At 46.3% G+C, this 21,390-nt stretch overlaps 1 protein-coding gene across 1 annotated transcript in view; it reads right to left on the bottom strand.

The window, feature by feature from the left end:
- Window positions 1-2,311: 2,311 nt before the first annotated feature.
- Window positions 2,312-21,390, bottom strand: part of LOC119386693 (decapping and exoribonuclease protein) — a 55,816-nt gene continuing 36,737 nt past the window's right edge. Inside the window, exons 4-5 of the mRNA XM_037653985.2 lie at window positions 18,284-18,369; window positions 2,312-2,551 (exon numbers count right to left, since the gene is read on the bottom strand). Of these exons, the coding sequence (XP_037509913.2) occupies window positions 2,413-2,551; window positions 18,284-18,369 (225 nt within the window). The 3' untranslated portion in view covers window positions 2,312-2,412. The remainder of the gene's footprint in view (window positions 2,552-18,283; window positions 18,370-21,390) is intronic.

The raw sequence follows: 21,390 nt of genomic DNA, 5'->3' as shown, positions 1-21,390 counted from the left end.
CATTATTCGGACTTCGTAACGAAGCAGCACACCAGAGAAACTTTCATAACCACACTATAGCGGCATCAGAATTTGCGCAATAGACACGCACAGCAAGAAAGTACGCGGCAAAGAACAGTGGATAAGAGCGAGTGCCGTGGCACTAACACAACTACAAAGAAAAAAAAAGAGGAATCAAAAGGTCAACTGGGCTTAAGCGTTCACGCCATTATATTTTTCGAGACAGCGCGAGCGCCACCACATGACTATGCTCCAAGAATAGGGACGCGTAGACCTCATCCCCTGGCCTTGCTGGAGAACTCTCGCATAAAGATAAAGAATTTCAAAGCCCTAATTTTATTCAGTCGGCGTAATGACGCGGTATCAGTTTAAGAAGCTATATCTTTAATTTTAAGATACACGACACATTATTAAATGTACCGGCAATACAGATATTGATGCAGGTTTTGCGCGATGTATCGCAACACAGCTACAAGATACTCAAACAGTATCAGTGACAATAGCGTCTAGGATACATGTATCTTCGATACTGCCAAGCAATGGCGCCGCCGCTCAATCAGGCTTTCGCGCTGTCGGGGGCTGGCGCGCCATCTAGCGCACGCTTCTTCGCTTTCCGTCATGCTTAATGGTGAGGTGAATGTTATCCGTGATAAGCGTTTGTTTTGACACGCGAGCGACTATATACAGCACCTTGTAAAATAAGGACATCTATCCTGGGGCATTCATGAATTAGACGTACATACATACATCGCATACGCGGTAGCGAAGTCGTATACTAGGAGACCGACGCTGTGGCGCATTTACCTAGCTGAAATGTCTGCTAGACCATCTGTAGTAGCAGATGGCCCGCTACAGCACAGTCGCAGTAGCCCAATGTAGATGACACAATTAGGCTCACTGGGAAAGCGACACAAACCACACAGCTGGCTAAGGCTCTTGAGGAATGGTCATAGTATTCAAACGTTAGTTCTCGTTTTCAAGGCAAATTGTATATACAGCGCGTTAGCCAACACACGTGAATGAAGATGCACGTTCGGTTGTGCATACATTGGTACCATTTCGTTATTTCGCACTTCAACCTGCCCCGTGTGTGAGACATTGCCCTGGGCGCTGAACAATATGACTTTCGCGCTCAGGTTCTTTCAAATAAACTTTTTTTTTCACGCAGGACTAGCGATGCAGAGTTCGCTCTACAATCCTTCGAGATCATCTCACTTCAGGGGCTTGAGATTCGACTACAAGCGTTGAAGCTGACAGATCCAGCCACGAACACGATCTTAGAAGCGGCAACAGCAATATTCAAAGGCATAATTAAGGAGGTAGCCGAATCCATGATGCGCGACATCATAAACGAAACTATTAAAAAGGTGAACGAACAGCTATGACGTCGCAGTCGAGGAGCTACCTGTTTTATTTTCTGTTACAGTTTTCCTCGCCCTCTTACACGGAATACTTTATAGTGAGTTATTGAGCTTTGTAAGCCGACAATGTACTCCGCTCCCATCAACGTAAAGCTAGCAGCCTGCTCGTGATATGTGTGACCTCGTTTGGAATACACAAGTATTTCGTGGCACCCTGATGATGAATTCCTTACGAATATTTTAGGAGAAACCACGAGCCACGCGATCAGGTTTGCATGCATGCGAGCAATGTGGTCGGGAGACCAGCCAACTCAAAGCGAAAGAGAACTAGGACTCAGAACGAGAGCTCGCAGCTGTAAGACTACATCTACTCCAACGTGACAAAAAACCAGAAGACGAAAGGTCTCAGAATAGCCCAGAACCATCCTGAGACTCAGAATGTAGAGGAAAGGTCTCAGAGACGTCTTAAAATAGAGGGTCTGTGCCCGTCGAGGGCGTTTATTTGGGCCGGTGTGGGCGACATCATTGAAAGTGGTGTGCGTGATGTGATCTAACTGATCGATTCGGAGCAGCTTCTCCGTCTAGGGACCTGGGGAGAAGAGGCTCTTTATAACGAGCCATTAAGTCGACTCTCGTCACGAATATGTCAACATTTAAGCCGTGTAATAAAGTGCTGTTACGCTTCTCTTTATCCAGTATCGTATCTGGCTCTTCCTATGCCTCCCGATGTCCCAGTGCCCGCGGTATGATGTTCCCGCTCAGATAATCGCTACCCGTTGATCTGCTCCCACAGCAGGCCAGTTGCAACACAGGACAACGTTGGACCAGCAACTGAATTTTACTGCAACTTCAGATGTTACAATTTAAATGGTGGGAACACAATATACGGTTTGCATGTCCAATGATATTATAGCAGTGTTACATCTGCAGCAATAACAGTAAGCAGTTATAATAGATTACCGCACAACATGAAACCTTCGGTCTTTGAAGAAATCAAAACAGAAGCAGAAAAGCTGTTTGCAAATGCGTAGCTCGAGGTGCGATGAGACGCTCAGCTGGTCTGCACACTTCCACAGCCTTCAAACACCTCTGGTAAGCTGCCCCACGGCTTGTAAGTCTCTCCGGGATCTCTCAGGCGCTTGCAGACGATTTCTTGAGACCTTGGCATGTATTCAAACAGGTACACTGTCCTGGGAGTCAGAAAACAGGTAGATCAGTGACTTATCAGGGAAAATATGGCCCAGAAATATTACCGTTATCATTGTTATTACAATCAATGTTATTATAACTGTTGTTGTTTTTACAGGCAGAGCGCTTGATGGCTATCTCACTTCCGCCGCGGTTCAGCATGGTATTGCAGGGTGTTCGCGATCGGCCTACGCTCATCTTGTAAACGCGGTGCATTTCTTAGAAAACCAAACGCACTTTGACCATACCTATCTATCTATCTATCTATCTATCTATCTATCTATCTATCTATCTATCTATCTATCTATCTATCTATCTATCTATCTATCTGTCTGTCTGTCTGTCTGTCTGTCTGTCTCTGTGTCCGTCCGTCCATCCGTCTACCTACCTACCTACCTATCTATCTATCTATCTATCTATCTATCTATCTATCTATCTATCTATCTATCTATCTATCTATCTATCTATCTATCTATCTATCTATCTATCTATCTGTCTATCTGTCTATCTATCTATCTATCTATCTATCTATCTATCTATCTATCTATCTATCTACGTCTTGACTCTCTCGTGGTCGTCTCCTTAGCTTGGTACATACCAAAACTGGCAGAGGAGGACGTGAATGTATGGTGAACGCGATTCGCAAATCGAGACATGAATAATGTGAATTCCCTGTCCCGTACGACATGAAATCATTTCCATCACCCACGTGAGGCACATACCCGCTTACCGCGGCCCATAATGGGCGGGTATGCGCCACAAGTGATTATCAGTCTACATCAACACAGGCATTTGAAATCTGAACACGATCGTGTGGAGGAGCCAGTGTTACAGAAAATGATATGTAGGGGTAGGCGGTGTTGTCGATTGGTTGAATCTCGCGATGGAATTAAAGAAGAAAAAAAGTCACAGTTTCGTCGCAAGGGCGAAGCAATGAATGCGATAGCAAGAAAAGCGGCCCGTGATGGACGCGCTGCTACGCTGCAAGAACATCTGCCCCCCTGCAGCAACTACCGCGCGAGGAGACAGCGGAAGGGCGAGGTTCTCCCTGCGCAAATATTCGAAGAAGCGAGCGAGCTGGCCGACGACTTTTAAATGCGCCCGTTGCGCTCTTCGCGCCATCTCGCTGGTAATGAAAAAACGCTTATAAGCTCCTGCCGTCCCTGAGTCCTGCCAGCAATAAAGGGTGTGTATATAACGCTTGCCGTTAGCTACCCGAAGGATCTGCGCTTTGTGGCGTAGTGGTTAGCGCCACGCGCTGCGGAGAGAGAGGTCGCTGGTTCGATTCCGCGCTTCGGAAGCATTTTTCTGAATTATTTTTCTCTGGGAATATATATATATATATATATATATATATATATATATATATATATATATATATATATATACGGTGCATGACGGCGCTGGCAAAAACCAGCCGAGACTGTCCATATAATCGCTATCGCAATAAAATTCGGCAGATTCCACGTACCGTGGGAATTGATGTTATGCGAAGCATGCGGCGAGAACGTGAATGTGGCGTAATTTTTACATTGAGAAACGTTCCGAAATGACGCTACAGATATGTGCAAGCGGTATACGCACGCAGATATATTGAAGAGTCGCACATGTGTTATTTAAGCAGTTGTTTACATCTGCGTAACGGTGCCAACAGCAACATGGGTATTAACAACACCAGATGCAGTAAGCTGACATGTAGTGCTTATACTTCTTCCGTATGATGGAGAACGCACCTCTGTTTCACGAACCCGTGTGCATGTGTGGAAGGGGTTCTTGAGAGTTCTCAGGTAGATGGCGGCGTGCGGAATGTCTTAGTAATTGTGATTGATGCGCGCAACGCAGACCTCGCCGATTCTGCTGCTTGTATGAGTGTGTTCCGTGTCTGGCGGCCGGCGAAGTGGGATGCTGCCTACGTTGTTGAAGTTGCGCATCGCCGTGTTCTTATATGTGCCGACGCCGCCACACCTGCAATGAAGCCGCTTGCTGTGGACGACACATTGGAATCCCATAATTGCAATGGGCTCATCGCTCCAGGTTTCAGAAAGTGCTCACACGCCAATTTCTGTGAGCAGAGCGTCTTTTTCGAGGTCGTGCACGTGCGTGTGCACGGACTGCACGTTCACAGCGGCGAGCGTGAGGCAATTGTTGTGGTTGTGGCACCGAATGAAGGTGGTAGCCCGGTCCAAGACAATGTCTAGAGGCCTGTTTGCTAGCCAGGTCATGTCGACAGACTGTGTCGATAGAACCGGCGACATGTCGGAACCTGCAGTCACCTTATGAGTTAGTGGTTTAGAAAGGGAAAATAGACAACCACCCATTTGTAGCACGAAGCCACAAGGAAATCCATACGGATTTCTCAGAAATAAAGCCTTTTAGTTGCCGAAAAATTCGTCCTGGTCCGGGGATCGAACCCGGGACCAACGCCTATCCGGGGCGGTCGCTCTACCAATTGAGCTAACCAGGAAGCTAGCAATTGGCAGCGCGAGGGCGAATTCATCGACAACTCAAAGCAACTGGACACATATTGCAAATCAGTACTGCGGAATCCCGCAAGGTGGCGGAAGGGGTTAAGAAAGGGAAAAAGACAACCATCCATTTGTAGCACGAAGCCACAAGGAAATCCATACGGATTTCTCAGAAATAAAGCCTTTTAGTTGCCGAAAAATGCGTCCTGGTCCGGGGATCGAACCCGGGACCAACGCCTATCCGGGGCGGTCGCTCTACCAATTGAGCTAACCAGGAAGCTAGCAATTGGCAGCGCGAGGGCGAATTCATCGACAACTCAAAGCAACTGGACACATATTGCAAATCAGTTCTGCGGAATCCCGCAAGGTGGCGGAAGGGGTTAAGAAAGGGAAAAAGACAACCATCCATTTGTAGCACGAAGCCACAAGGAAATCCATACGGATTTCTCAGAAATAAAGCCTTTTAGTTGCCGAAAAATTCGTCCTGGTCCGGGGATCGAACCCGGGACCAACGCCTATCCGGGGCGGTCGCTCTACCAATTGAGCTAACTAGGAAGCTAGCAATTGGCAGCGCGAGGGCGAATTCATCGACAACTCAAAGCAACTGGACACATATTGCAAATCAGTTCTGCGGAATCCCGCAAGGTGGCGGAAGGGGTTAAGAAAGGGAAAATAGACAACCACCCATTTGTAGCACGAAGCCACAAGGAAATCCATACGGATTTCTCAGAAATAAAGCCTTTTAGTTGCCGAAAAATTCGTCCTGGTCCGGGGATCGAACCCGGGACCAACGCCTATCCGGGGCGGTCGCTCTACCAATTGAGCTAACCAGGAAGCTAGCAATTGGCAGCGCGAGGGCGATTTCATCGACAACTCAAAGCAACTGGACACATATTGCAAATCAGTTCTGCGGAATCCCGCAAGGTGGCAGAAGGGGTTAAGAAAGGGAAAAAGACAACCATCCATTTGTAGCACGAAGCCACAAGGAAATCCATACGGATTTCTCAGAAATAAAGCCTTTTAGTTGCCGAAAAATTCGTCCTGGTCCGGGGATCGAACCCGGGACCAACGCCTATCCGGGGCGGTCGCTCTACCAATTGAGCTAACCAGGAAGCTAGCAATTGGCAGCGCGAGGGCGAATTCATCGACAACTCAAAGCAACTGGACACATATTGCAAATCAGTTCTGCGGAATCCCGCAAGGTGGCGGAAGGGGTTAAGAAAGGGAAAAAGACAACCATCCATTTGTAGCACGAAGCCACAAGGAAATCCATACGGATTTCTCAGAAATAAAGCCTTTTAGTTGCCGAAAAATTCGTCCTGGTCCGGGGATCGAACCCGGGACCAACGCCTATCCGGGGCGGTCGCTCTACCAATTGAGCTAACCAGGAAGCTAGCAATTGGCAGCGCGAGGGCGAATTCATCGACAACTCAAAGCAACTGGACACATATTGCAAATCAGTTCTGCGGAATCCCGCAAGGTGGCGGAAGGGGTTAAGAAAGGGAAAAAAGACAACCACCCATTTGTAGCACGAAGCCACAAGGAAATCCATACGGATTTCTCAGAAATAAAGCCTTTTAGTTGCCGAAAAATTCGTCCTGGTCCGGGGATCGAACCCGGGACCAACGCCTATCCGGGGCGGTCGCTCTACCAATTGAGCTAACCAGGAAGCTAGCAATTGGCAGCGCGAGGGCGAATTCATCGACAACTCAAAGCAACTGGACACATATTGCAAATCAGTTCTGCGGAATCCCGCAAGGTGGCGGAAGGGGTTGCGCGTATTTAGCCTTCTGTGACTTATATATAGTTATGGCGCTTGCTTGCGCAAGGAGAAACTGTTCCCTCTTACACGAGATATTTTTCTGGCGTATGCCGTGGTTATGGTGGTTCGCAGTCCCACGGGCAACCATTTCAATTCTATTGAATGGCGTGGGGTGTGATATGCTTCGTCCTGGGTGGGACGACAATGCCTACCATGGAGGCTAGAAATTCAAGCCACAGTCGCAAGAGGTTGCCCTGTTGATCACGCTCGATGTACCACAAGGTGCCTGCCCATGTTTCCATTAACGAGGCCGTCGCTTACGTCGATGTTGGCCGTGGTCATCTAAGGCTTGCCGATGCTCAGATAAATTGAAGCCGGCAGGCTACCCATGTCGCTGTTAATGTTAGTGTGTCATAACATTTTTTTTCCTCAAAGAGACAAAACAAGGAATATGTGCAAATACCTGGACTTATTGAATACAAAACCACGCCATTACTATTCACTAAATGAAGTTGTGACAGATATTCATACACGTCCATTTTAACGGCAACCTGAGTGACGCCATCTAGGAAAAAAATCACTTTTGAAGCATTAGTAGATATGTGTGTATTTTCTTCTTAAACGAAATTACCGATCGGCTCTCTTGTACTACCGGGGTAATTGTGGGATGTGCATCCAGTATTGAGGGATTATACGCGTTAGCTTTTGTGTACCGTAGTTCGTCCGCATTCTTTCACTGCAATATGTTATGCGTCTAAAGCTCTATGTATGCTGTCTTGGAGAATATGCATCGTGAAATGCGACCGCGTTAGATTACAATTTATCACATATAATTGTCGCTCCATCCGTAATTGACGTTCCGCTACAGTGTACTAGAAGGGGGCAGTGGAGCGAACGAAGCGGCCGCGCCGCATCTCGGGTGATGCTCCGACGGGCGACAGTAGCGGCGGCGCTGTAGTCACTTTGTACTGAAGCTGTGGAGACCGTCTGCATTTGGCGCGCGCTCGTCGCAGCCTACGAAAGCGTGTAAATGCGCGTTTTGAGCGCGTTTAATGCACTACTGAGCTTCAATCGGTGTCTCAACGCCTGCTACGCGCCATGGTGCATGAGTGAATATGCTGGCGTGCCAAAATTGCGCCGAGATATTTTCTGTTCTTGGAGCCTGCCGACCCCCAATGAAGGCGACAATGGGATTTTGCGCACATGCATCTAGCTGCTCACTGATTGCTGTGCGGTTTGCAAGCAGCACTTCGAGCCGCGCTACACTATACGAACACTGACTACGAAGAACTAACGAACCAGCGACGAAAAAAAGCCTACAATTCTTCTGCCGGCAGTCTCTATACGATATATACCCAGAGCATTGATCTCTGTATGAGCTCCAATGCGCTCGACTGTTTCATGAGTAACCTGAGTACAAATGACTCAATCGCAACATTTATGTTAGTGACGGCTGAGTTCTGCCAGTGTTGCGCTGCTTCTTTAATGCCGAAAGGCTATCTTGTATAAACAGCATGCTTCCGCGGTTACGATGCATCGGTTATGCGACCTCTGAGGGCTTAAAATACCAGGAAGGCGAGCCAGGAAGCCGAGCCGAAGGCGCGTGTTCGCCTTCGAGTCACAAACTTCATGCATCAGGGCTTATCTCAAGCATATTAAAATGCGCAGATGGAAATGTAGCCCGTCGGTTATTCTGCCTAAATTCATTACAGCCAGTTCTCATTTTCAATGGACAGCTTATATTGCACTTTTCCCGATCTTCTATCGATGCCATTAGAAAAACTTCTTTTTGACAACGTTTTGTATTATAATTTCATTGCTTTATCTGTAAAGCGAGATTATGTTTCTATATATATATATATATATATATATATATATATATATATATATAGTCGAGAAAGGAAGACAAAACGTACGAAACAAGCTTTACTAACGTTTCGGCAGGAGGGCCTGCCTTCGTCAGAGTGAATGGTTTGAGATGCCACGCAGGGCATATATACAAGGCGCTTGCTTCCATATCGCAAGACTAAGTGATTTTCACTTTTTTGGACAGGCGATATTGCAAATCAAGATATATACGTGGTTATACACAATGCACGTGCCAATGTACAATAATAGTATGGCACATCTTGGATAGATAGAAACTTGTGTGCATTGAACAAAGTATACAAAACAGCAAAACAAAACTGCAAACTGCGCACAAACCAAAGAGAACCGCGAAATTCGTACAGTAGTTTATATGGACATAAAGGCAGCAGGATAATCTCGGTCAAACATGGATGAAAATAATACAAATAAATAAATTAGATACAAGAAGCGCGCAAAGCATGTACGTTCAAAATAATGAGTGACAGGCCGCAGGCGCTGCGTACGCGATGATAGCCAAATAGTGAACCGCGCGCAAGCAACATACGTTGTCATAAAATAGTGATTAACAAGGCAAAATGCAAGCAAGTGCACCCGAGCTCTCGTTCATTCCGTCAGACAAAGTTTTGAATTTATGAATTAGGAATGATTCTCTAACCTCGCGTTCATGATGTGATTTAAAACCTGATTCAAGTATTGTGGCTCTGATATTACTAAAGGAATGGCCTGCGTCGGTGACATGCCTCGAAACTGGTAAGTGAGGAAGGGCATGCACATGAGCTTTATGATTGTTAAAACGGTACCTAAAGGCAGTTTCAGTTTGACCTATATACTGTATATGACAGATGGAGCATTCTAGCAAATAAACCACATTCGCTGAGTCACAATTGAAATCGCCCCTGATTTTCAACTTGAAGTTAGTCGCTGTGCCGGTTGCCAGGGTAGCCGTTGTCATGTGAGCGCACACTTTGCAACGGGGCTTTTTACAAGGATGGCAACCAACCATGTGGGTGTTGTCATTGCCTTTGGTTTTAGAGGAAGTTAACAAATCGCGCAAATTTTTGCCTCGTCTGTAGACAACACGGGGTGGTTCTGGAAAGGCTCTTGTAAGACGTTCGCTCTGCATAAGCATGTTGTGGTGTTTTCGAAGAATAACTGCGACATTAGGGGCCGATGCACTATGGGTTAACACCAAGTTAATCTGTGAACGACTCTTAGCATTTTCCTTCGTTCTACTGAGTGCTGTTCGGTCTAATGCGTCGGCGCGCTTTACTGCGTCATCGATTAACTTCGGCGGATATTTCTGTTGAAGAAGTGCAGTGCGTAGTCGGTTACAATTAGCATCAAAATCAGACTGTTCTGAGCATATTCGCTTAAAGCGTAAGGCCTGGCTATAAGGTATGCTCGATTTGCAATGCCTTTTGTGGCTGCTTTCAAAATGTAAGTACCTGTGTCTGTCGGTGGGCTTGCGGTACAGTTTCGTGGTTAATTTCGTACTACTCAGACATACTGTCACGTCGAGAAAGTTAATAGTGATTGGTGAATATGTGTGCGAAAATGATATGGAGGGGTGAACATTGTTAAAGTCCGAAATGAAAGACAAAAGTTCCGCCTCTCCATGTGACCAAATTATGAATATGTCGTCAATGAATCTCTTATAGTAAAATGGCTTCAACGAACGACCCGACAAGAAATTATTCTCAAGGATTCCCATGAAGATATTCGCATAATTTGGCCCTATTTTTGTACCCATTGACGTACCGCTTACCTGAACGTAATGCACTTCGTTAAATTCAAAGTTGTTATACCGTAGTATCATTTCCAGCAGGATAGCTATAGTGGAGCTATCAATAGAATTATCAAGAGCGGAGTGATCATAAGCCTCAACCACGGCCCTTATACCGTCCAAGTGAGGTATGTTTGTGTAAAGAGATGCAACATCGAGAGTGACAAGGAGAGAGTTGTTGGGTACAGTAAGGTTGTTAATATCTGACAGGAAGTGGTCAGTATCACGTAAAAATGATGGAAACGTGGATGGTATCCGGCTGATCAGGCCATCTACGTAACGTGATAGGTTTTCTGTTACTGTACCTATGCCGGAAACAATTGGGCGACCAGGGTTATTTTGTTTATGAATCTTTGGCAACAAGTAGAATCTACCTGCGACCGGATTTAGAGGGATCAAAGAAACTGCCCTTTCATTTAATTTTTTATCCTTTATCAGTGCCCTTATTGTGCTATCTAGCATTGCTTTATAGTCTTCAGTCGGATCGGCATCGAGCCGTTTGTAAACGACCTATCATCCAGTTGGCGTCTAGCTTCAGCGATATATTTATTTGTGTCCATAACCGCAATGGCACCACCCTTGTCAGCAGGTTTGATTGTGATATCAGTGCGCCCACTTAGATTCGCTATAGCTTGCAGTTCTAGGTTCGATAAGTTTCCTTTGAAAGAACGTCGTTTGTTATAAGCCCTGAATAATATCTCGCGTCACCGCTTTAATAAACATGTCAAGATGTTTGTCCCGTTGTGGAGCAGGTGTCCAGCGTTTAGCCGAAGGCAAAGCTGTTGGATCGTCGGCCGGAGCCGGCTGATCGAAGAAGTATTCGTGCAGCCTCATATTTCGTGCGAAATTATCTAAATCTTTGTACAACTGAAATTCATTGTAATTACCGCAGTAGCGCTTGAAATATTAATAATATTATCGGCTACAGGTGCACGTATTGTTTCCTGGACCGAAGATAGAGGCGTTGAGCTTTGAAGTGTTACGCCGTCTCTGAGCAGCTTTTTACATTTACGTGAGTTAAGTTCGTCGCGTTTCCTTTGCTCATATGCACTTAGGGACAAAGATTCTTCAGGAGAAAGGACAAACTGATCGAGCAGTTGACGTTCCCTGTTCATTAAGGATTTCAGTGAAGACCGATAGTGGTTTAATACGATGCGTACTAGATCAAGTGAGGCGTTCCTTAGCGTCTCAAGCCACTTCTTCGCGTTGTCCTTAGACAACTGTGATGTTGCCGGCTGCAGACAGAGACTTAAACCCCTAGGCGGAATGGACACCGCTAAATACGCTTCTAGAGTGGACACATGTAGCTCATAACGTACACGTTTCTCGACAGACTTTCTAATTATTTGAAACTCCTTAGAACAATTAGAATTCGCATTATTCGACAACCCGCCGGGCGGTCGACGATTGACCTCCAGGCTTCTGTCACCAGCGAGCATCGGGTCGTCCTTACGCGTCCCGCAACAAGGAAGACCACACTTCCGCTTCTCGGAAGACTACTGCGCCAAGGACACTTACCGGCTCTACTCCCCCAACGGCCCAGCAAGACGGCCATTCCCCCTACTGGCTCCAGGTACCCACTTCGAAACAAATACTCGGATTATTTTAAAAAAGAAACCGAATAATGACTACAGCGCGGGTTGTCGAATAATGCGAATTCTAATTGTTCTAAGGAGTTTCAAATAATTAGAAAGTCTGTCGAGAAACGTGTACGTTATGAGCTACATGTGTCCACTCTAGAAGCGTATTAGCGGTGTCCATTCCGCCTAGGGGTTTAAGTCTCTGTCTGCAGCCGGCAACATCACAGTTGTCTAAGGACAACGCGAAGAAGTGGCTTGAGACGCTAAGGAACGCCTCACTTGATCTAGTACGCATCGTATTAAACCACTATCGGTCTTCACTGAAATCCTTAATGAACAGGGAACGTCAACTGCTCGATCAGTTTGTCCTTTCTCCTGAAGAATCTTTGTCCCTAAGTGCATATGAGCAAAGGAAACGCGACGAACTTAACTCACGTAAATGTAAAAAGCTGCTCAGAGACGGCGTAACACTTCAAAGCTCAACGCCTCTATCTTCGGTCCAGGAAACAATACGTGCACCTGTAGCCGATAATATTATTAATATTTCAAGCGCTACTTTATCTAAAGAAGAACTAAGCCTTTTATCCCGTGGCCTAAGCTTCTGTCCTGCAAGCGGTAATTACAATGAATTTCAGTTGTACAAAGATTTAGATAATTTCGCACGAAATATGAGGCTGCACGAATACTTCTTCGATCAGCCGGCTCCGGCCGACGATCCAACAGCTTTGCCTTCGGCTAAACGCTGGACACCTGCGCCACAACGGGACAAACATCTTGACATGTTTATTAAAGCGGTGACGCGAGATATTATTCAGGCTTATAACAAACGACGTTCTTTCAAAGGAAACTTATCGAACCTAGAACTGCAAGCTATAGCGAATCTAAGTGGGCGCACTGATATCACAATCAAACCTGCTGACAAGGGTGGTGCCATTGCGGTTATGGACACAAATAAATATATCGCTGAAGCTAGACGCCAACTGGATGATAGGTCGTTTTACAAACGGCTCGATGCCGATCCGACTGAAGACTATAAAGCAATGCTAGATAGCACAATAAGGGCACTGATAAAGGATAAAAAATTAAATGAAAGGGCAGTTTCTTTGATCCCTCTAAATCCGGTCGCAGGTAGATTCTACTTGTTGCCAAAGATTCATAAACAAAATAACCCTGGTCGCCCAATTGTTTCCGGCATAGGTACAGTAACAGAAAACCTATCACGTTACGTAGATGGCCTGATCAGCCGGATACCATCCACGTTTCCATCATTTTTACGTGATACTGACCACTTCCTGTCAGATATTAACAACCTTACTGTACCCAACAACTCTCTCCTTGTCACTCTCGATGTTGCATCTCTTTACACAAACATACCTCACTTGGACGGTATAAGGGCCGTGGTTGAGGCTTATGATCACTCCGCTCTTGATAATTCTATTGATAGCTCCACTATAGCTATCCTGCTGGAAATGATACTACGGTATAACAACTTTGAATTTAACGAAGTGCATTACGTTCAGGTAAGCGGTACGTCAATGGGTACAAAAATAGGGCCAAATTATGCGAATATCTTCATGGGAATCCTTGAGAATAATTTCTTGTCGGGTCGTTCGTTGAAGCCATTTTACTATAAGAGATTCATTGACGACATATTCATAATTTGGTCACATGGAGAGGCGGAACTTTTGTCTTTCATTTCGGACTTTAACAATGTTCACCCCTCCATATCATTTTCGCACACATATTCACCAATCACTATTAACTTTCTCGACGTGACAGTATGTCTGAGTAGTACGAAATTAACCACGAAACTGTACCGCAAGCCCACCGACAGACACAGGTACTTACATTTTGAAAGCAGCCACAAAAGGCATTGCAAATCGAGCATACCTTATAGCCAGGCCTTACGCTTTAAGCGAATATGCTCAGAACAGTCTGATTTTGATGCTAATTGTAACCGACTACGCACTGCACTTCTTCAACAGAAATATCCGCCGAAGTTAATCGATGACGCAGTAAAGCGCGCCGACGCATTAGACCGAACAGCACTCAGTAGAACGAAGGAAATGCTAAGAGTCGTTCACAGATTAACTTGGTGTTAACCCATAGTGCATCGGCCCCTAATGTCGCAGTTATTCTTCGAAAACACCACAACATGCTTATGCAGAGCGAACGTCTTACAAGAGCCTTTCCAGAACCACCCCGTGTTGTCTACAGACGAGGCAAAAATTTGCGCGATTTGTTAACTTCCTCTAAAACCAAAGGCAATGACAACACCCACATGGTTGGTTGCCATCCTTGTAAAAAGCCCCGTTGCAAAGTGTGCGCTCACATGACAACGGCTACCCTGGCAACCGGCACAGCGACTAACTTCAAGTTGAAAATCAGGGGCGATTTCAATTGTGACTCAGCGAATGTGGTTTATTTGCTAGAATGCTCCATCTGTCATATACAGTATATAGGTCAAACTGAAACTGCCTTTAGGTACCGTTTTAACAATCATAAAGCTCATGTGCATGCCCTTCCTCACTTACCAGTTTCGAGGCATGTCACCGACGCAGGCCATTCCTTTAGTAATATCAGAGCCACAATACTTGAATCAGGTTTTAAATCACATCATGAACGCGAGGTTAGAGAATCATTCCTAATTCATAAATTCAAAACTTTGTCTGACGGAATGAACGAGAGCTCGGGTGCACTTGCTTGCATTTTGCCTTGTTAATCACTATTTTATGACAACGTATGTTGCTTGCGCGCGGTTCACTATTTGGCTATCATCGCGTACGCAGCGCCTGCGGCCTGTCACTCATTATTTTGAACGTACATGCTTTGCGCGCTTCTTGTATCTAATTTATTTATTTGTATTATTTTCATCCATGTTTGACCGAGATTATCCTGCTGCCTTTATGTCCATATAAACTACTGTACGAATTTCGCGGTTCTCTTTGGTTTGTGCGCAGTTTGCAGTTTTGTTTGCTGTTTTGTATACTTTGTTCAATGCACACAAGTTTCTATCTATCCAAGATGTGCCATACTATTATTGTACATTGGCACGTGCATTGTGTATAACCACGTATATATCTTGATTTGCAATATCGCCTGTCCAAAAAAGTGAAAATCACTTAGTCTTGCGATATGGAAGCAAGCGCCTTGTATATATGCCCTGCGTGGCATCTCAAACCATTCACTCTGACGAAGGCAGGCCCTCCTGCCGAAACGTTAGTAAAGCTTGTTTCGTACGTTTTGTCTTCCTTTCTCGACTGCATTTCCCACCGGATCCATTGAACTTCATCCTCGCATATATATATATATATATATATATACGTGGGTATACGTTTACACGCACAAATACGGACAGTAAGGTATCCCCTCCCCACCCGGCGCCTAGCAATTAACAAAATATCCATGCAAGGAACCTGAGGACGACCGTTATTTGTACCGGTCGAGTTAACTTCGAGTTCCAATACCTTTGAGCCCTCGTAACGTCGAAGTCATATTTACAGCGCATTTGTAAAGATACGCGCCGTATACGCAGCTTCGCCAACGCGCGGTTAATGTTCGGTGTGCTTTCGGCACAATATCAGCACACAGCTTTCTGAGCACAGTTAAATTCCATTAGAGCAGCTCAGTTACTCTGAATAAACTAGACGCCGAATCACCACCAAAAAAAAGCATTAAGGCAGAAGAAATCAGAATAAGACACGCCCTTTTTGTTTCCTCTGTCTCCTTCTTCTGGCCGTCGTTCGGCGTCTAGTTAATTGAGAGTAATTGTTCTAAATAGCCAAGCAATGAGTTCGGCTCAATTACACTGAGATCGTGAATATTCACGGTCGGTGTCAGCCTGTTTTCATTTTTATATTTTGCGTACTTTCCAGCAGTCACTTCGGCTACAAGAACTGATTTGCAGTATCTCTCAAAGGCATATATGAAGCAAGCATCCATTAAAAGCTTTGAAGTGTCGTCCATCAAGGCTTAAGACGACGTTTCCTACGCTTAATAATGATAGACACGCAACGAAAGCCACATCAGTGCCGATTTGCCGGGTGCCGCCGACGCGTCCAGCAGTTCTAGCGGCCCGTTCTAGCGCGCGGCGCCGCGTGCCTTCAGTACCGAGCGACTGCAGCGCCGCCGCTACGGTCGACGCGGAAGGCATCAGGCGACGAGGCGCGTTCACGCCACTCGACAGTTCTAGTTCACTCTAGTTCCGCCGAACCATGAGCTACCCTTGGCATTCCTTGGCAATATTCCTTGGCTTTCCTTGGGATTATTGTCTGTTAGTTCTCATTATACTGTGTCTAACAGAAAAACGAGCCCTTAAAAGTCATCTTTCATTCCTTTACACGCCAGTGTACTCCGCGTGCCTGGTAAACACACGATATGAGCCCAACTACTGAAAGGACACAAAGACGTTCAACAACCTCGTAACACTTGGCTCAAAGCGAAAATTCCTCCATATAGGTTGCCACTGCGTAACCGCTTCGCATGAAAATGAGTTCCACATACATGGGATCTGGAGAATTGTTTTTTATGTTAACACAACACAAGAAACACATAGAAAAAAGTCACAGTTTCGCCGCAAGGGCGAAGCAATGAATGCGATAGCAGGAAACTAATGCTATACGAAGTGAGGCTCGCCAACGGATACTCTCAGTTTGAACAGCGCTCCTGTTGCAAAGGCGGCCGAAGCAGCGAACAAAACTAGCGTGCTTCAAGTGTCGAGCTGTGACACTTGATAGTTCGCGCTCATCGTCTGTTTGTTCGTTTAGCGGCGTCCCTTGAGATCGAGTGACTTCCGTACGCTCCGTAACATGAGCGCGGATACCACGGTGAAAGCTTGAAACAACCCTCTTCCCCTCACCACCAGAAAACCACGCGAGCAGACAGCGGAAGGGCAAGGTTCTCCCTGCGCAATAAGAAGAAGCGAGCGAGCTCGCCGACGACCTTTAAATGCGCCCGTCGTTCTCCTAACGCCATCTCGCTGGTAATGAAGAAACGATTATAAGCGCAGCCGTCTCTGAGTCCTCCAGCGTTAAATGGTGTGTATATAACGCTCGCCGTTACCTACGTGGAGGATCTGCGTTTCGTGGCGTAGTGGCTAGCGCCACTCGCTGCGGAGCAAGAGGTCCCTGGTTCGATTCCGCGCTTCGGGAGCATTTTTCTGAATTATTTTTCTTTGGGGCTTTTATATATATATATACATACTTATACATATACGGTGCATGACGGCGACGGCGACGGCAAAATTCAGCCGAGACTGTCCATATAATTGCTATCGCAATAAAATGGCCGTACATGGCGTCGCTCTAAAAAGACGCACCGCTAGCTCGCCATACGGTTCCATCACACACCACGGTGACAATCTTGGTCTGTCATTTCATTTCCTGGATTTATAGGCATCAGAACAAACGCAAAGTGCCAAGTGCCTTTCAGTATTGAACCAATCGTTGAAGTACAGCCTTTCATGTATGACTTCATTAATTTTTTATGCGGTGCTTTTAGCTAAACAAGCGTTCGGCTGTGTGCACCTGTGAATAACAAGACAGCCATGTGTAGTTATTCAGTACGCGTTATGTCCGCGTAATACGAGAATCCCGCGCATGCGCGATACGTCTGCCGTCCTTCGCCCCATTCCCAGTTCCCTTTATACTTTGGAGATTGAGATAGTTTCCGAAATGATACGTTTATGAGGTTTAATGTCCCAAAGAGATTCGCGCTATGAGAGACGCCGTAGTGGAGGTCACCAGAATTTTGACCAGCTGGGGTTCCTTAACGTGCACGGAAATCGCACAGCATCCCATTTCGCCTCAATCAAAATGCGACCGCCGACGCCGGGATCGAGGGCGCGACTCTCGGTCAGCAGCGAGCACCGCCACTAGGCCACCGCCGTGTTTCTGCTATAAATGCTTTTTATGTACGAGATGTATGTGCCTCGTAACTGCTCCAACCCGCACGCCGTGGCTATGCTAGTATGGAAAAGCGCGGCATGACAATTTAAGGCAGCCTGCATAAACAATTATGCCCTGCATTCGCTACATCGAACTGTGCCGAGTAAAGCAAGTATCTGCATAAGGGAATTCGTTATCAGTGTTCGTTGAAAAGGCTGGTTGTAATCGCTTTGCGGCGCATTGTTAGAATTCAGGACCCCAGGTTACAATTCATATTCAACTTTGTTTTAAGTGAAAATTCCTCGCAACGAATAAAAGATTCCGAAGACATAACCGGCGCAATAATTCCAAAAAGTAATCGAAAAAAAATGAACAGGGGTTTTTACTGACCTCCCGTCGTCCACTTTTACGTGCTGCTTGATGAATGAAAGGAGCCGATCGCAAAAGAGCATGCATTTGCCTTCCGACCACATTCCCTGAAATGAAACGAAGACAACACATATTTCACGAGTGGCACTCGTAGGACAAATAGGAGATGTAGTGCGAAAATGAATTAGGGCTAAACACGTCGACTACGAAACGGAGTATTTTGGTAACCTCTTTTGTAGATTCCCTGTTGAAAATGGATTCCAGGATACATGATTGATTGTGGTAATGGATGGTGGCATATGGTGTATGTTATACAAAGGGTCGCTGTCAATAGCACGATGACGCTGACGTTTCTAAATTGATACAAGTTTATGTTACATATTTACGACTGGGTTAGGGAGCTGAAAGAGGATACGTCGTCTGTCGTTGTTCGAACGACTCTGCTCGGCCGCCGAGTCCCAAGAGGCGCCACCCTCTTTCTCTCTTATTCTTGTTAGCGGCGCCATCCGGCCCAGCAATGTGCGATACGAGCCTGGTCATAATCCCATCCACAGACAGACTGCGCAGGTGACCACACCACACCACCTCCCGCGTGAGAAAGGTGTCGGCCAAAGACACAGCGACAACACGAGCGAAAGAGATCATCTTGAACCGTGTATGCTGTAAGATGCCGGCATGTGATGACGGAACGCAAAGCGGCGTTCCAGCGTCAAAACCATTCTACCTCACGTAAATCTGTATTGAAGGCGATGTAGAAAGCACTAGTACAATAAACAAGAAAGAAAAAAGGTCGCATTGAAAAGAAAAAAAAATGCTTCTGCCACCAGGATACGTGCCACCTCCTTAACCACAGCCAAGCTCTTGGCTGATCCCAGCCACTGCGCCACGCAAAATGACTAGCCAACAAAGGAACAAGCCATTTCGCTTCAGCTTTACGCAGCCACAAACTTCTTTCTCAACCTCTACCGCCACTCCAGATACAGACTTCTTTGTTCAGCGTGCCAAGGAAGCGCAGAAGCTTGCGAGCCAAATGCATTTTGCCGCGGCAAGGCCAGGATGTCAGAGCTGTAGAATACAAGAAGGGTGACCTAGTCTGGATTTGGGCCCCTATACGACCACGAGGCCGCTCAGAAAAATTGTTGGGCCGGTATTTCGGACTCTCGCGTGTTCTGCGTCGCTTAGGCAAAGTTAACTACGTGGTTGTCTCAGCAGAGACATCACGCCACTCTCGTAGACCACGTTCATCTGATATGGTTCATGTAACCAGGATGAAGCCGTACTATTCGAGCTGACTGCAAGTTACAAACTTTGTGGGGCCTAGCCTGCCCTCAGGCCCATTGGATTTCTTTTTCTCGTTTATTTTATTTTATCCTTGTACTGTTTAACTCGTCGCTAAATTTTATGGCTCAGCATTAATTTTTGTTTCAAGCGGGGGATCGAGACGATGCCTCTTTTTTTGTGTGTGTGGGAAGAAGTCAACGCCACGCTCTAGAGGCAGTAGAGGTCGAGAAATAAGACGGTGCTGGTCGCTGTGGCCGAACGTAAACAGTCAGCCAGTCTCCTCTAAGGCGAAAACCTTAGATACCTCATCAAACGCTCAAATTGACCGTCGGCGTCGGCGTCCAGCGGCATCGGGCACAGCTCGAGTGATGCAAAAGCTCATCATCACGTCATGATGCCGTCTTCACATAACATTGTAGCTTGGTGAAAGATGCGCCGATCGCGGAGGCAGTGCGAAACAGGTGAGGCGCATCCGATCCTGGAGGCAGTGCAAAACGCTAGGTGCGCAAAGCTTTCGGGGCGGCGGGACAGGATCAATAATTCGACTGAGAAGAAAAAGTCACAGTTTCGCCGCAAGGGCGAAGCAATGAATCTGATAGCAAGCAATTGGAATGTCATACGATGAACGAGAAGCAGCTGCATAGTTGCGGCGTGCCGCTGAAGCACAAAGACGCCCGAACAGAACGCACAGTCATGCACAGGGCAATCGTGAAGTAACAAATGTCGCAGTTGTTACGTCTTTGTGCTTGAGTAACGCGCTGCAAGTGTCGTCAATGGAGAATCAGATGCTCTTAGATATTTATTCTTTTAAACTGCGGCGCGTTGAGTGACCGCCTGCGTTTCCTGCACACGGAGGCGTCTGATGCAAGATGTGCCCGGTGTTCTTTGTTTGTTTGTTTTTTCCTTCTACATCACGAGTGTGTACGGAAAAGGGCCACTTTGTCGTGCGCATCTCAAGGGCACTTTTCAAAGTGAATAAAAATGAGGAGCGTTCCGTGATAGGAAACACGCTCAAGCTCCTCCTACATTTTCTTATCACCAGCGGTAAATGGTGTATATAAATAGCTCGCCGTTATTTCGCCGACGCATGCATGGAACATGGTTGAGTTGTCTAATGCAGTGCGCTGAGGAGCGAGAGGTCCATGGTTCGACTACCTTATGGGGCCTTATGGGCTTCCTCGGTAACCAATACAAGTGCACTTGCGAGGAACCCACTACGCTATAAATCATAATTTTTTTCAAGTAGGGAAGCAGCCACTATGCCATTTTTCATCATTCTGAGGAGAACCGTGGTACCCGCTAAACATCTGTAAGGCATGTGCCTGTAAGGCATTAACGCTGTGCCTGATGACGATAAAGAATTATGGCAGAGCCCTTTGTAATGGGTTGGAAGCATTCAACAACCCACTCGTTGCGCAACTCGCATTGTGTGACGCCTGGTTACACAATTCGCGTTGTGTGACGCCTGGTTGTTATTTTACGCTTCTACCACGCTATATTACATATGTTAATTTGAAAAACGGCAGGAAGTGGAAGATGGAAGCTTGCGGTGATAAAATCCGTAAACAGGGGGTGGTCGAGCCGACGTTTCGACAACGGAACTTGTCTTCTTCAAGGCTAGAACTTCAAGGCTGGAACTCCAGCTTCAAGGCTGGAACTCTCCAGCCTTGAAGCTGGAGCCGACAAGTCCACTTGTCGAAACGTCGGCTCGAGCACCCACCCCCTGTTTACGGATTTTAGGGGTGGAGCTCCTTATAGCGAGACCTGGTCGGTTGTCGATCGTCGATCCATCCGGCGTGCCCCGTAGTGTTCCCTTATCGTACAATGGAGGACGCGTCCCATAGAGA

Source organism: Rhipicephalus sanguineus, chromosome 3 (genome assembly GCF_013339695.2).
Source record: "Rhipicephalus sanguineus isolate Rsan-2018 chromosome 3, BIME_Rsan_1.4, whole genome shotgun sequence".
Taxonomy (NCBI): domain Eukaryota; kingdom Metazoa; phylum Arthropoda; class Arachnida; order Ixodida; family Ixodidae; genus Rhipicephalus; species Rhipicephalus sanguineus.
This window is presented reverse-complemented; position numbering and strand designations above follow the sequence as displayed.